We start from the raw sequence: 14,321 nt of genomic DNA, 5'->3' as shown, positions 1-14,321 counted from the left end.
GGAAAAGTAACTGTAATCAGATTACTGGCTTGTAAAAAGTAAGTAAGTTAGATTACTATTTACTGAAAAAGTAATCAGATTAGAGTAACTAGTTACTTAGTAACTAGTTACTGGCATCACTGCTGACTGACTCCCCATTGTCGAGACATGGATGCGTGAGTGTCGTGGCCGGTCCGGCTTAACAAGGCTTGCCTAGTCTTGTGTCTGAGAGGCAATATGCAGATCTAGAGTGGATTTGTTTTCATTGACCAGGCAGTAGGAGGTAGTGTCACACAGAGAAATGCATGGAGGCTCCTGGCAAACCTTTTAGGTTTATAGCTCCAGGCACTTATCAAGGTTTTATGTTCAAGACGGGAGAAGACACTGTACAAAGCACATAATATGAAATAAAGCATACACAAGTTATGCAGCTTGCTACATGCAAACCACCATTTTCAGCAGGTTAATGGATGTCTATAAATAAAATAGTTCCTGCACCTCTAAGTGCTTAGGCAGCTTAACTGTATAGCTCAGTGGTAATTCCCCTGTAGACAGAGGGACATGTATCGCAACATCCTTAAAAGTGTCAGTGTGTGTCTAATGTATAGTGTGTGCTACTTGTGTGTCTAATATATTACTGTATGTTCAATTTCATTCATATAATTCATTCTAGACTCCTTTTTTATTTATTGTCCCCATGACGGAGTACATATGCATATGTATTATGTAGGCTACTGAGGTTTATTTGTATTTTGTTTGTTTACATTGAGGGACTGGGCGGTCGTCGTGGTTTTGCCCCCCCCCCCCCCCCCCCCTGCCATAATACCGGTTAGATGGATAGGCTCGTACTCGTAGATAGAATAATGAATAACTTTACATTATTATATTTCTTTGGATAGCCTACAGATAGACCCAGCCCAGATCTATTTCTAATTAATACTTGTGTTTTAGAGCACAACAGCAGCAGTGCTTTCAAGGTTGCTACCAGTAGTGAGAAAACTAGCAACACCGATCATCATTTCCCCGATGCTCGTCGTAAGATGGGAGGAGGGGCGGGACACGCCGAGTGACTCATGAATTGCTGCCCAAGTACAGCAGAGGAGCGGTGGCTGTAGCTGCTGTATGTGATGTGCGCGCCTGTGTGGAAAATATGGATGTGAGATTGTAATTGTTCACCCGGCCTCAATGGTCTCTCTTTCGGGCATGCAGTGCGACGCGCAAAGCGTCAAGTCGGAATACCTTGATGAGATGTTTGATACTTCATGGAAGGTGCGCAATATTTGGGATGGGGTGAAACTAGAGGTTGCCGAGGACGAAAGTCCGGTCGTTCTTCACAGTTTTACTCACTTGGATCCCGACCTACCGTTGTTTGAGGTGAGATTTCTAAATCTAAAATGTTCTGTGGATTCGCTCTTATTATGCTATGCGACTGTACAATTAAAATAAATAAAAATAGTGTGTAGTGATGATGTAATATTGCTACAGTAGTATAGCCTAATTGTAGCCTTTGTTTTTCTTTTCTTTTTTTTCTACAATGTTCTCCACCTTGTTTTCCAAAACATGATAGTAGGTGTTTATGTTGAGAGAGGATACACAGAATACAGTGTCTGAAAATGTCCTCTCAGTTGCCGCATATCTCTGTCTGTAAAAGACATGTCATGTAACAAGCTCATGACATCTTGTACATTTGACCAGAGATACAGTAATGAGGTGATGAGTAATGAAAGGTGATGCTTATATAAGTCCCTAAGATCAGCCAAGGACGGGGCCTGTAAATGTAAGTGATACCACATGGTAAGTGGTTGGTTGCTGGTTGGGCTGTGTGCCTGTATCCACTTCTCATGGTACCCGTTCTTCAGAGCCTCTTTTTTTCCTCTCTTTTTGTTTGATCAACATAATCAACCTTGTGAGGATGGATATCACAAACATATCATTAACTTTGGGACCTACCAGGGAAACTCATGTTGAATTAACATCTGCACTGCTTCCCTTGTGTGTCCCAAGCTTAAGAGGGCATTCAGTGCAGATTGTTCTGCCAGCTACCTCTCTTGCTCTCCCTCTCTTGCTTCCCTCTAATCTAATCCTCTCCAGTAACACAATTACCTAATGCTTAACCCCCACCCAGGCAACTACCGCCCTGTTTCTATTCTTATCTTACCTCCATCTCGAAAGTCATGGAGAAAATAGTCTACGAACAGGTCGAAAAGTACCTGGCGGAAAAAAATCTAATCTACGAATTCCAATCTGGCTTCAGAACGCCCCACTCCACTGACACATGCCTCCTCTATTTGAACGACCACATCAAACAAGAGGTGGACGCGGGCAAATACTGCGGCATGGTCATGCTGGACCTACAAAAGGCCTTCGACACTGTCAATCACTCCATTCTAATGGACATGCTAAAAGCAATTGGTTTTGATAGCTTATCAGTGAGCTGGATGCAATCCTACCTGGAGGGGAGAGAACAGATGGTAGAGGTAAACGGTACTCTATCCCCCCCCCTCACAGTGAGCTGTGGTGTTCCACAAGGAAGCATACTAGGACCGCTACTCTTCCTAATTTATGCAAATGACATGTCGTCAGCCTGTGACTGCAACTTGTTCCTGTTTGCGGACGACTCAGCCCTGCTGGTCTCTGACAAGACCAAGTTGCAGGTTGAAAAAACCCTCAGCACGGAACTAGGCAAAATCTGCATATGGCTCGCTGATAACAAACTATCATTACACATGGGCAAAACAGAGTCCATTCTCTTCGGTTCAAATAACAAACTCAGCAAGACCGACGGCTTCTCAGTCACAGTGGGTGACAATATTGTCACACACAAGGAAAGACGAAATTACCTACCTGGGTTCCATCCTAGAGGCAAATCTTTCCTGTGACAAAATGGCATCCAATGTAATAAAAAAAGTCAACCAACGAACTAGATTCTTGTACCGGATCTCCTCTCTGGTAAACAAGAATACCCTGAAGACTCTGGCAGGAGCACTCATTCAAGGGTACTATGACTATGCGTGCACCTCATGGTACCAAAGCACCTCAAAGGCGCTTAAAACAAAATTACAAACATCACAAAACAAACTGGTCAGACTACTACTTGACCTGAACCCCAGAACCCACCTCACCCCTGCCCACTTTGACAACCTAGGATGGCTTAGAGTAGACGACGGAGTACAGCAACTTGCAATGGGCCTGGTCTACAAGATACACTATACGACCACTATACGACCGGGGTGCCCATGTACATGTCAAAATACTTCCCAAAGGTCAGTGAATACCACAACCACTACACCAGAGGAAGCTCAACAAATCATGTTAAACCCAGATTCGGCTCAAACAAGGGACTAAACACGTTTCGCAATTATGCCACAACAATGTGGAACGCCCTACCCAAAGCTGTAAAGGAATGTGAATCCCTGCCCACATTCAAAACCGCTCTTAAAGAGCACCTACGGGAGGCTGCAATTCGAAACTGGCCACCGTAAATGCCCAAAACCCCCACCACCTCCTAATAGACAGTCTCCTCCCCACCGCATGTATATATTCCCTCCCCGCCGTATGTATATTTCCCTCCCACCCACCCACCCCCTCCTAATGTACAGTCCCCTCCCCATCATATGTATATACTCTGTCAGGATCTAGGGGTAACAGTACTGTATATTTGAATACCGCTTATGTCACAAATGTATCAGTACTAAATACCTATATATTGTTGTGCTCATGTCACCTGCCCCAGAGACTACAGTTGAAAATTAGCCAACTTGGCTAAACTGGCATATTTACAGTCAAATGTTCCTTAATATGCACTGTCTCTGTATTTTAAACCAATAAATACAAATACAAATATGTCCCTATGCCATAAATGTCATGTATGTTGTGTATGTCATAAATGTCTATATGAATTGAAAATGGGGGACCCTGATGGAAACGAGACAAACATCTTTCTCAGGTCTGCATCCCCTTAACAATTGTATGTATTGAGCCGTACTGTATTGTACCCATTCTGCAATCTGTTAAATAAAGTTTTCATTCATTCATTCATTCATTCATTCATTCATTCCCTCATAGGCAGAGGAGTTTTCTCCACAATTGCTGCCTTTATTTCCCTGCAGGCTCTGAGATGTTTGGTGAACATACAGTATCTTGATTCGGTCCTTCACTTGTGTTATGTATGTAGGGTTAGTAGGCTATAGGCCCCAGTGGTTCATGGGACATGTAAGCTAATTGTTGATCTCCTGGGGTTCCTATAACCCAGCAACACTTAGCCTATATATATCAAATAGCCAAGAGGATATCGTATGGCGTAAAATGGACGCTTTGTATACTGGAGATGTAATCAGGCCTCCTATGTCACTCCTCTGCTATATTGATGCTTCCTTGGAAATGTATCTTATGATGACGTCAATGTTAATGACGCAGTTTAGTTAAGTGACTGAAACACGCAATGGTTGAAAATGATGACAAGATGATGTCATAATATGGACAGTCAGTAGTTTAACTGGAGAGCTTAATTGATAACTAAATTTACTATAACTGAATTGTTATAGTTACAGTAGGCCATGGCTATATGATGATACATTTTATTTAAGGGGCACTTCACCAAAAAAAAAAACAATTCTGATTTATTTTGCACACATTCATTCAGTTTGACAGTTATTGAGTAAATGAGTTTGAATATGGCCACCAGTGATGTCATCTGGGACATTGAATCCTTGTGTTGTGTTCATTACAGCTCAGTGAAAGAAAATTGTAGATGAAAAAAATTCCTTGTTTTATAGGGACTGCTACCGCATCATTTCATTGAGCTGTAATTTACATACTGTAACACAATGATTCAATGTCCCCGATGACGTCACTGGTGGCCATATTCAAACTAATTTACTCTCAATAACGGCCAAACTAAATTAATGTGTGCAAACTACACTTAGGTATAGTACTTGAACATTATGCTAGAATTCCACTATTATTAATTGCATTAATATTAGCCTGCCAAAAGGTGAATTGAGTTGATTGTTCTGCCTACGACAGCCTGGGTCTGGTATGTGTAACAAGCCTCTTGTTGTTTCATGTTAGTGGAGGTTGACTTATGATATATGTTCTTTTTTTAAGGAGAGCATTGTTTTGTTGATCTTTATCCCAAAGACTGCAGGCGGAAGCTTGGCTGAATTCTGCAGGGGGAAATTGGAGCTGGATTTGTGGACTCGGGCACAGAGGAGCTTTTGTTGTTGTAGCTCATTCTAATGGAGACAGAGTTGGTTCGAGGAGGAGGAGAGGGCCGCTGGAGTTCAGTGAGAACGAATGAGAGAAACAGACAGCGGTCGGAATGTGTAGGCCTAATGCCTGGAAAAATACTTTATTCAAGATTTTCCCGGGCCTAAATCACTAGTTGTCGTCGTCCCCCATTCCCTCATTCACTCTGCATGGATAATAATCATTGTACTAGTCCTAGAAACAGTACTGGTCTTGGATAAGGGCACTCTGGAGGGGACAGATCCTACTCTTAACCACTGTCCTATGTGTGTACGTGACTGAATTTATAGGGTTATACAGTTTGTAATGTTTTTACGGCTACTTGGATAGTGGAAGAAGATAAATGTAGGCCAGTGGATCTCAACTGCTTATGGATCAAGACTAAGGCAGTCTCAATTAACAATTAAAAAAATTGTCAGTAGTAATAATTATCATTGAATAACTAAATCTTCATTCTTCCCGCACAAAAGTTTCAATGCAGGTACATTTGTTAGGTTTTCTGAAAGTTCTTATGATGTCCTAGTCTGAGAATAAATCATTTTCATTCATGTTTTATGTTGATGTAAGCACATTTTTGGAGTGTTAAAAAAACCCACACACAAAGAAAACAAAGCATTGGAATAATGATTTTGACATGATTACCATGGCAGCGATTTGAAGCATTTTGTTCAGCACTAATCAGGACTCAAAGTCAATCTTTTCCGTCTTCAAACCAATGAAATGGACTTAAAAAAAACAGAAACAAACTCAAACAAAGTGAGCCAATCTTTGACTCGCAGGTGGTCGTCTGCTCCAGTTTCACATTGGAAAGTTCTTTTTAGGGAAAGGAAAAATATCTACTGAGACAACATGGCCTGGTGATGATAAAGCACATGTGCTGATCGTCTACTTAAAGGAAAAGGGGAAAATAAAAGTCAGTAGGCCTCAACACACGTTTGAAACATGAGATTAGGCAGAGACGGAAAATAAACCACTACTATAATTAAGTAGATTCTTTTTTCTTTTATATAATGGTACTCTTTTGAGCCTGGCCTTTTACTTGTTGTATTTTCTCCTACTTTATTTGAGTTATGTTTGGTTTTCGCTCTTAACACTTTCAGAGCCCTTGCTTAACCTTGATTTACCGGTTGAATGCCCACCATCCACTTCAATGTTAGCGTTAAAAACGCCTAATCTATGTTTTAAATTATGGCTATGTGTCTAATCTGCCCGTCGCTTATCAATGACTCGTTTTCCAGTCAACATTGTCGAAGCGGATTGTTTTTTTATCTGTTCATTTTCGTTTTATAGCATTTTGAAAAGCCCTCGTTTTCAAGGAAAATATAAAGATTCCATGATAAAAAGACATTTACTGGAATATTCTAGAATACAAAAACTGTCATTTTCCGGCCTATTTATGAATCGGTTTCAAATAAACGCTAGATTATCGATAGTATGTGTACGTATGCACGCTATGAGGCGATCTGAAAAAAATCGATTCTCTTATTTCCTCATCAGCGATCGCGCACAGACACATCACACATAGGGCAAACGCTGAGATCTCAGCGAATACAACTCTGATTATCCCAAGACTGGTAAAATAGATTCCTTACCTCAGATCAGATGTTCTCCAAAAAGATCATTCCAATTCCTGATCCCATTCCAAATATCGATCACGCTTATTGATTGAGTATTGGCTGCTGTAAATATATATTCCAGGCTGATTCCCGTCCCGCGATGACTTCCATGTTGATCAGACTGCTCCCAGCACAAGGAACCAGCTGGCTCCGCCCCTACATATCTACAGATCCCAGGTCAGTCTAAGCGACTGACCTGCAGTTACACAGGGATAGACGATAGGGGGCGCTTTTTTCCATTCTGAGCTCCTGTAGGGGCTGCTGTACCAACGGGAGACTCGGTTGATGAAATATGATTTCAGATCGCTAATAAAACGATATTTGTCGTCCGTGGCACTGAAAGTGTTAAGAGTTGTGAGATGAGATGGATTGGGCAATGAATTGTCCGTCATTTACAGAAAAAATAAACTGGAAAGCCCTTCTGAAACTTCCATCTTGTGATGACTGATACAAACTTTGTTGTTATACTTTATAAAAGGATCATCCCTCAAACCATTGACTTCTAATGCAATCTAAATAGTTTTAGTTGGAAAATAAAACTATTTTTTATAGTATGCTATTTTTACTGGAGTAAGATTTGTACAGGAATTCTTACTCAGTAAAATGTTAGTGACGGACCACTACTTCTCCTTAAGTACAATGTACATGTTGCACAATGTTGTTTTTTGTTGGATTCTATTATATGTTGTAACACTGTATTGCACATCGTTGCGGGCAAGACCACCCGCATTTCATTGTATACTTGTATGCCGTGACAATTAAAACTCTTGACTTGACTTGTAATATACATTATTACAGAACTTGTTCTACCTCTGTACTTAAGTAATATAAGTTATTACAGTAGTAATATATGTTTTTACAGTACTCTTTTCTATCTCTGTACTTAGTAGCCCCTTATACATGGTGTGACATGTTTGGGGTCCTGAATGTATCCATTAGTTGGATGATTGGGGTGTGTGACATTCCTAGCAGTCATAACATGGTTTAGGCTAGCTTGGTTTAGAGGTCTGCGTTCATCTGACTTGCTTAAATGAAAAAATAAGAGGTTTATGTTTCAGACAACACTCGATACATGTAGGATATTAATGGTTCATGATGGCAGATAATATCAGTTTAGGTGCTGGTGTCTATTACTAATACCGGTCAGAGCAATACCTGACCCACTTTTGAATAGTTTAGCCTCCAGAATCTAAAGGAAAACATTCACAATGTCCAATATCTTGAGCTTTTTTGGTGATTATTAATGACCAGAGGGCTATGAAGGTTATCTGAATGTTGGGTTACATATTACCTCTGGCCCTGACCCCAATATGATCTCACTTGCTGTCAGCGCTCATTGTAAGTGAGGGGAAGTTGGTGGCCTTTGCTAGAGGGACATAAAGGATGCACGCTATTGTTCGCTTTGTTTAGATGTTGGGTTATTGTGACGCATGTTTCTTTCTAGTGGGAGTTTCCCATAGATAGAATTAGGCCATCATCATAGATAGAATTATACCATCATAGATAGAATTAGGTCATGATAGATAGAATTATACCATCATAGATAGAATTAGACCATCATAGATAGAATCAGACCATCATAAATAGAATCAGAACATCATAGATAGAATCAGACTATCAAAAGCAGACATGTCTCTATTCATGAGCATCACAATCAGACCACCAACACACTACTGTCTAAATCACATCTTTGGTCCCTCTGGATTTGGTTTGTAATTGGAGTTTAGCTAGTCTATAAATGAGACTAGAACCACCCAGTATGTGTACTGTAGGTTAAAGTGTCTGTTCCAAAGACCAACTCCTTTGAGTGGCTTTTGTGGCCAGAGAAATATTTGTGCTGTCAAGTCGTTTTGTTTTGAGTTTTTAGGTATTTTCCCATGGAAATGTCACTGATGTGGTCACGTGCGTAGTCCGTTTGCCAACCACATTTACTTGTCAAAAATGAGTCTTTATCTGTTTGAAATGGACTTTCCAGTTTTTTGCCAATATCTCCTCTGATGAACTAGTTCTAAGCACTTGAGCAGCTTGTGAGTTCACTTCTCCTTTGTTCCCCCTTCTGCAGAAGAGGACTTCTTTTGCTTTCCGTTTCCCCTTCACTATACTTCCCATCATCGCTTCTCTTGGGACATTTTAACTTCTTTTTACATTCCTTTGTACATGCAAAGGAAATCCGATAGCCTTCTTCTGTATTTGCTTTTCACTGTTTTCTGTACACACACCATGCCATCTGATGAGAGGTTTAAGCTGTAAGCTTATCGTAGGAACTTGAACGTGACCCGTCTATCTCCGACATGTCACATTGTAAACGCACACCACTCTGGTGTGTGTGTGTGTCGGTTGCATCTTTCCGTCTGTTCTTAAAAGTTGTTTGTGTTAAAGGAAAACTCCCAACATTTTGGGAAATTAGCTTATTTAACATCTTCCCTGGAGTTAGACAAGAAGATACATACCTTTTTTGTCTCTGTGCGTGCATTTAGCTTAGGGAACAGTCGCTCCGTTAGCATAGCTTAGCTTCATCACTGGAAGTGAGGCGGGGCCGGAGCCTTACAGTGTATAGTTTGATTGATTGATTGAAAAGTTTATTAACAGATTGAAGAATACACTCCAAATACAACTCCAAAACGTTCATGTAAACATGTTGTGACCTGTGTATTCACCACGTGGAGAAATAAAAAATAATTGAATTAGACAATTACGTTTTATAAGCAAATATACTCTGAACTATTTTTTTGCCCAACCACTCCTCTCTGAGCGCAGCCAGTGATTTCAACGTGTCGTCGTGATTGTTGACATTCTCATTCATTCAAAGGATCCGAACCGATTGAGGTTTATGGATACCATGACTTGAAATCCTTTTACCTTGACGATTAAAAGCCTCCCCAATTTAGAAAACAGTAATCCAATGGCTGGTATTGTTATACCGGACGCTCTGAGCTAACGTTTATTTTGTACATTATCTAACGTTAACACAAACCTAAACTAACGTTACAACTAACCTAAAGTTAGTTTAGGTTCGTGTTAACGTTAGATAATCTACAAAATAAACGTTTTCCGCTGCTATAAACGTCACACTTTTATTTTGACAACCCCAGAAAGGAAGTCATTATATATGCTTTACCATCCTGATCTGTGTTAGCTCCGGTTAGCTCAGAGCGTCCGGTATAACAATACCAGCCATTGGATTACTGTTTTCTAAATTGGGGAGGCTTTTAATCGTCAAGGTAAGAGGATTTCAAGTCATGGTATCTATAAACTTCAATCGGTTCGGATCCTTTGAATGAATGAGAATGTCAACAATCACGACGACACGTTGAAATCACTGGCTGCGCTCAGAGAGGAGTGGTTGGGCAAAAAAATAGTTCAGAGTATATTTGCTTATAAAACGTAATTGTCTAATTCAATTATTTTTTATTTCTCCACGTGGTGAATACACAGGTCACAACATGTTTACATGAACGTTTTGGAGTTGTATTTGGAGTGTATTCTGCAATCTGTTAATAAACTTTTCAATCAATCAATCAAACTATACACTGTAAGGCTCCGGCCCCGCCTCACTTCCAGTGATGAAGCTAAGCTATGCTAACGGAGCGACTGTTCCCTAAGCTAAATGCACGCACGGAGACAAAAAAGGTATGTATCTTCTTGTCTAACTCCAGGGAAGATGTTAAATAAGCTAATTTCCCAAAATGTTGGAGTTTTCCTTTAAGCCGGTTGACTAAGCAGCGGGTCGGGCAGGGGAGAAAGTTTACAAGGCAGCAGCCAGGTAAAACTGTCTGTTTCTCTCTTCTGTTCCTGTGGAGCAGTGGGAATTCCCTCCCATTTCCATGGCCACGTATTCCCTGGAGTTCCCTGCCATTTGCCACACTATGGTTTTGAATAAAGTCCTATATGTTGCCTAACCGCAGACTGACACCAGGCAGCTGTTGCACATAGAGAGAGAGAGAGACACCACAAATAGATGTTTCCATTTTAGGATCAGGATTTCTCTTGTTGGTTCCTCAGTTGAACAACATTGAGCCGATGAATAGGATGGTTATTGTGCAGGCAGGACCGAGGCTAGGAACAGAGAGCCAGGCTGTCCCAGAGGACTGTGTTCTTTAGGCTTTCAAGTGATAGCAAACCAGGCTCTGTGGTGGTGGAGCTGATAAGGGCTAGTCTGACTGTCAAGGTCTCTCAATAATACCTCCTAGCTTTCTCTTATTACACAACTGAACCAGCACAGTGCTACCAGGAGGGGTGTATTTTCTTTCCTCTTGAAGCTTGGCGGCACAGTGTACGAATACACAAGTTGTAGAAACCAATCAAAACAGTGGGACCCTGATGATTAAGGGTTACTGAATAGAGCAGGCGGTTGGTCAGAGAGGGAGGCACATCAATACTGTGGAAATAGACTCTGATGACTAATGTGCCGGGGATCCCGAAGTGGGGCCATGACAGATGTCTGAGGCATGCTAGATTGCATACCATTCCTTCGCCAAGGCCTCCCACGGCACATAATGATTCAGCCACTGGAGCTGGGCTGCTTGGGGGTCGGATGCTTGTGTAGGCTGTTCAACACTTGAGAATTCTATTCGTATGCTATGCCTAGACATCCCAGTGCCTATAGTCCACTGCCGGCAGTGAATAAAGCTATTTCTGTCAACGTCTTTATGTGCTTTTACTGATGGTACTCTTTTGTTTGCTGCTATGATTGGAAAACAACAACAAATTGATGGTACGGCTGCGGACTCTTGGGTACAGAGTTCTCATTCATACAGCAAGCAGCTTGTGTTAATTCCCCTGTTTGTTAGACACAGGCTTTAGCCTGTATTGTGGTGCTGGTGGTTATCCAGCAAGCTCTGTTGAGTGACAGCAGTATTGTTCAATGCCACACACACACTCATGTATTCACAAACTAGCAATTAGAAAGCGATAGGCTAGAGAAAATGTTGTGAAAATGGGTTCTCGCAGGCAAATCACATTTTCCACATCTGTTCTGTTCTGTCCGACCTTGGTAGAGCTCGACGCAGGAGATCGGCGAGGAGGCCGAGGAGGGAGCCGTCTTCACCATCACTCTGAGGAAGGTGCAGCTTCACCAGTCAGCCAGTAAGGGGCAGCGATGGCTGGGCGTGGAGACAGACTCTGCCCTGAGCCTGTATGAGACCTGTAAGGTGCGGACCATTAAGGCCGGAACGCTGGAGAGACTGGTGGAGTACATGGTGTCAGCGTTCCGGGGGAAAGACTCCACCTATGTCACCATCTTCCTCTGCACCTATCGGTCCTTCGCCACCACCAAGCAGGTGCTGGATCTCCTGCTTAACAGGTAACAGTGACAGTATGGGCCTTACACTGTATACATGCACACACAAACACACACACACACACACACACACACCACATACTGTATACATGCACACACACACACCACATCACATACTGTATACATGCACACACACACACACACACACACACACACACCACATACTGTATACATGCACACACACACACACACCACATACTGTATGCACACATCAGTTTATAGTGTGCAAATTCATCATTTGGATGTATTGCTCTAAAACCCATCTTGTGTAATTCCCAGGTATGCCAAGCTGCAACATCCGCCAACAATCACTGCACACAGATTCTCTCAGGATGACTGCACGGAACTGAGAAAGTAAGCCTAGCTCCCTGACCTGTAGAGTCCAACTGGAAATTAATCACTGGGCACATCATGCACACTACTGAAATGTGTTTGTGTGTGTGTGTGTGTGTGTTTTTTTTTCTTCTGCAGCACCATCTCCTCCATCCTGGGGGCCTGGCTAGACCAGTATTCAGAGGACTTCTGGAGCCCCTCTGACTACGGCTGTTTGCACCAGCTTCTCTCCTACCTGCACCTCCACTTCTCCGGCTCGGACCTAGAGCGGCGCGCCCGCAACCTCCTGGCTCACTTCCACCGGCGACAGCAGTGTGAGCCTGAGCATGAAGGTATGGGGGCAGGAGACGTTTGTGCCTCAGTGACTCAAATGAATGGTGTGTGGGAGCAGGCGGGGGGCGTCGAGCGGTTCAACGTTTTCAGGATAGCAGGCGGTGTTATGAGAAGTGTTCTGAAGTGAGCTTCTATCCCCAGGCCATCAGGATGCTCAATGACAATGACACTATGTAACAACCCATCATCTACACTCACTGCACACACATCCACATGTACACTCACTTTACTTAATTTTTTTTACTGTATGTAACACACTCTGAGGGGCTCATACATAAACAAGCATTTCATCATAAAGTATTCTGTATTTTATTATGACGAATAATAAACAAACTTGAAACTTGTTTTGTGTTTGGTCTTCCAGCAGGGGACCACATCGGCTGCCCTTTTGCCACGCAGGAAGAAAGCGGTTTTGAGGACGAGCTTTCCGCCTTTAGCTTCCTCTCATTTGACCCCATCATGGTGGCAGAGCAGTTCACACTCATGGACGCGGTGAGAAGGTTTCCTTTCTGTCTCATCCTGGATCTAATGGGGTTCTTCCAACAACAGTGTATTTGTTGATGTGAAATCTGTTACAATGTACTTATTACTCTCTCTCTCTCTCTCTCTCTCTCTCTCTCTCTCTCTCTCTCTCTCTCTCTCTCTCTCTCTCTCTCTCTCTCTCTCTCTCTCTGTTGTCTCTCTCTGTCGCTCTCTCTCTCCACCTGTAGGATCTGTTTAAGAAGGTGGTGCCCTACCACTGCCTCGGGGGTATTTGGTCCCAACGGGACAAGAAGGGGAAGGAGCACCTGGCCCCCACCATCAGGGCCACTGTGGCCCAGTTCAACTCAGTCACCAACTGTGTGATCACCACCTGCCTCAGCAACCCGGCTCTGAAGCCCGCCCAGCGGGCCAGGCTCCTGGAGCGCTGGATAGAGGTGGCCAGGGTAAGGAAGCCCCCCGCCCCCGCGAAGGTTCTCCACACACTCTTTATCCGACAGATTCACTGTATAGGAACTGCACAGTAGAGCAGTGAGCAGTGGTTCTCAACCTTTGTGACATGCAACGCCTAAAGACGATGCCTTTTCACCCCCCAACGTGGTCGAGCAGCATAGAAGGAATGGTGAACTTTTAACGCCAAACGATGATCATTACTTTCCCTTTTCAGGCGATTTCACTTGATTCATAATTGGAGGAGGGAATCATTAGACATCAACTATTCAAATATCAAATAAGAACTAATCATCTCCATCAAAGATGACAGACATGATGATTGTTTTGTATATCTTTTCAGTGACCTCCTGGCAGGTCTCTAACCCCCCCCCCCGGTTGATAATGAATGCAGCAGAGTAGTCGTGTGCACATCCAACCTGTTTTTTAGGCCAGGTGCAGGATAAAGGTATACTGTATGTGAAGACTGAAGGAAAATAACATCCACACATTGGATTATAGCTCCCAATACTTTATTGACTAAAGCACAATGTTTCAACCCAACAGGGTCTTCATCAGGCAAATCACTGATGATGATGATGATG

The 14,321-nt window shown here is 42.5% G+C and overlaps 1 protein-coding gene across 3 annotated transcripts in view; it reads left to right on the top strand.

Annotated features, from left to right (window-relative positions):
- Window positions 1-1,096: 1,096 nt before the first annotated feature.
- The window catches only part of LOC311235935 (ral guanine nucleotide dissociation stimulator-like), a 32,721-nt gene continuing 19,496 nt past the window's right edge, over window positions 1,097-14,321 (top strand). For 2 of the 3 annotated variants that reach the window (XR_014620182.1, XM_084323464.1), the window contains exons 1-6: window positions 1,097-1,353; window positions 11,840-12,144; window positions 12,421-12,495; window positions 12,613-12,806; window positions 13,172-13,299; window positions 13,518-13,733. Coding sequence is in view for 2 of the 3 variants with exons in the window: in XM_084323464.1 (XP_084179590.1) it covers window positions 1,165-1,353; window positions 11,840-12,144; window positions 12,421-12,495; window positions 12,613-12,806; window positions 13,172-13,299; window positions 13,518-13,733 (1,107 nt within the window). In the remaining variant the exon portion in view is untranslated. The remainder of the gene's footprint in view (window positions 1,354-11,839; window positions 12,145-12,420; window positions 12,496-12,612; window positions 12,807-13,171; window positions 13,300-13,517; window positions 13,734-14,321) is intronic. The other variant, XM_084323465.1, reaches the window with a different exon arrangement.

The sequence above is a fragment of the Notolepis coatsorum genome, assembly GCF_963971535.1.
Source record: "Notolepis coatsorum genome assembly, chromosome: 1".
NCBI lineage: Eukaryota > Metazoa > Chordata > Actinopteri > Aulopiformes > Paralepididae > Notolepis > Notolepis coatsorum.
Note: the sequence above shows the minus strand (reverse complement) of the source record. Positions and strands in the feature narration are given on the sequence as shown.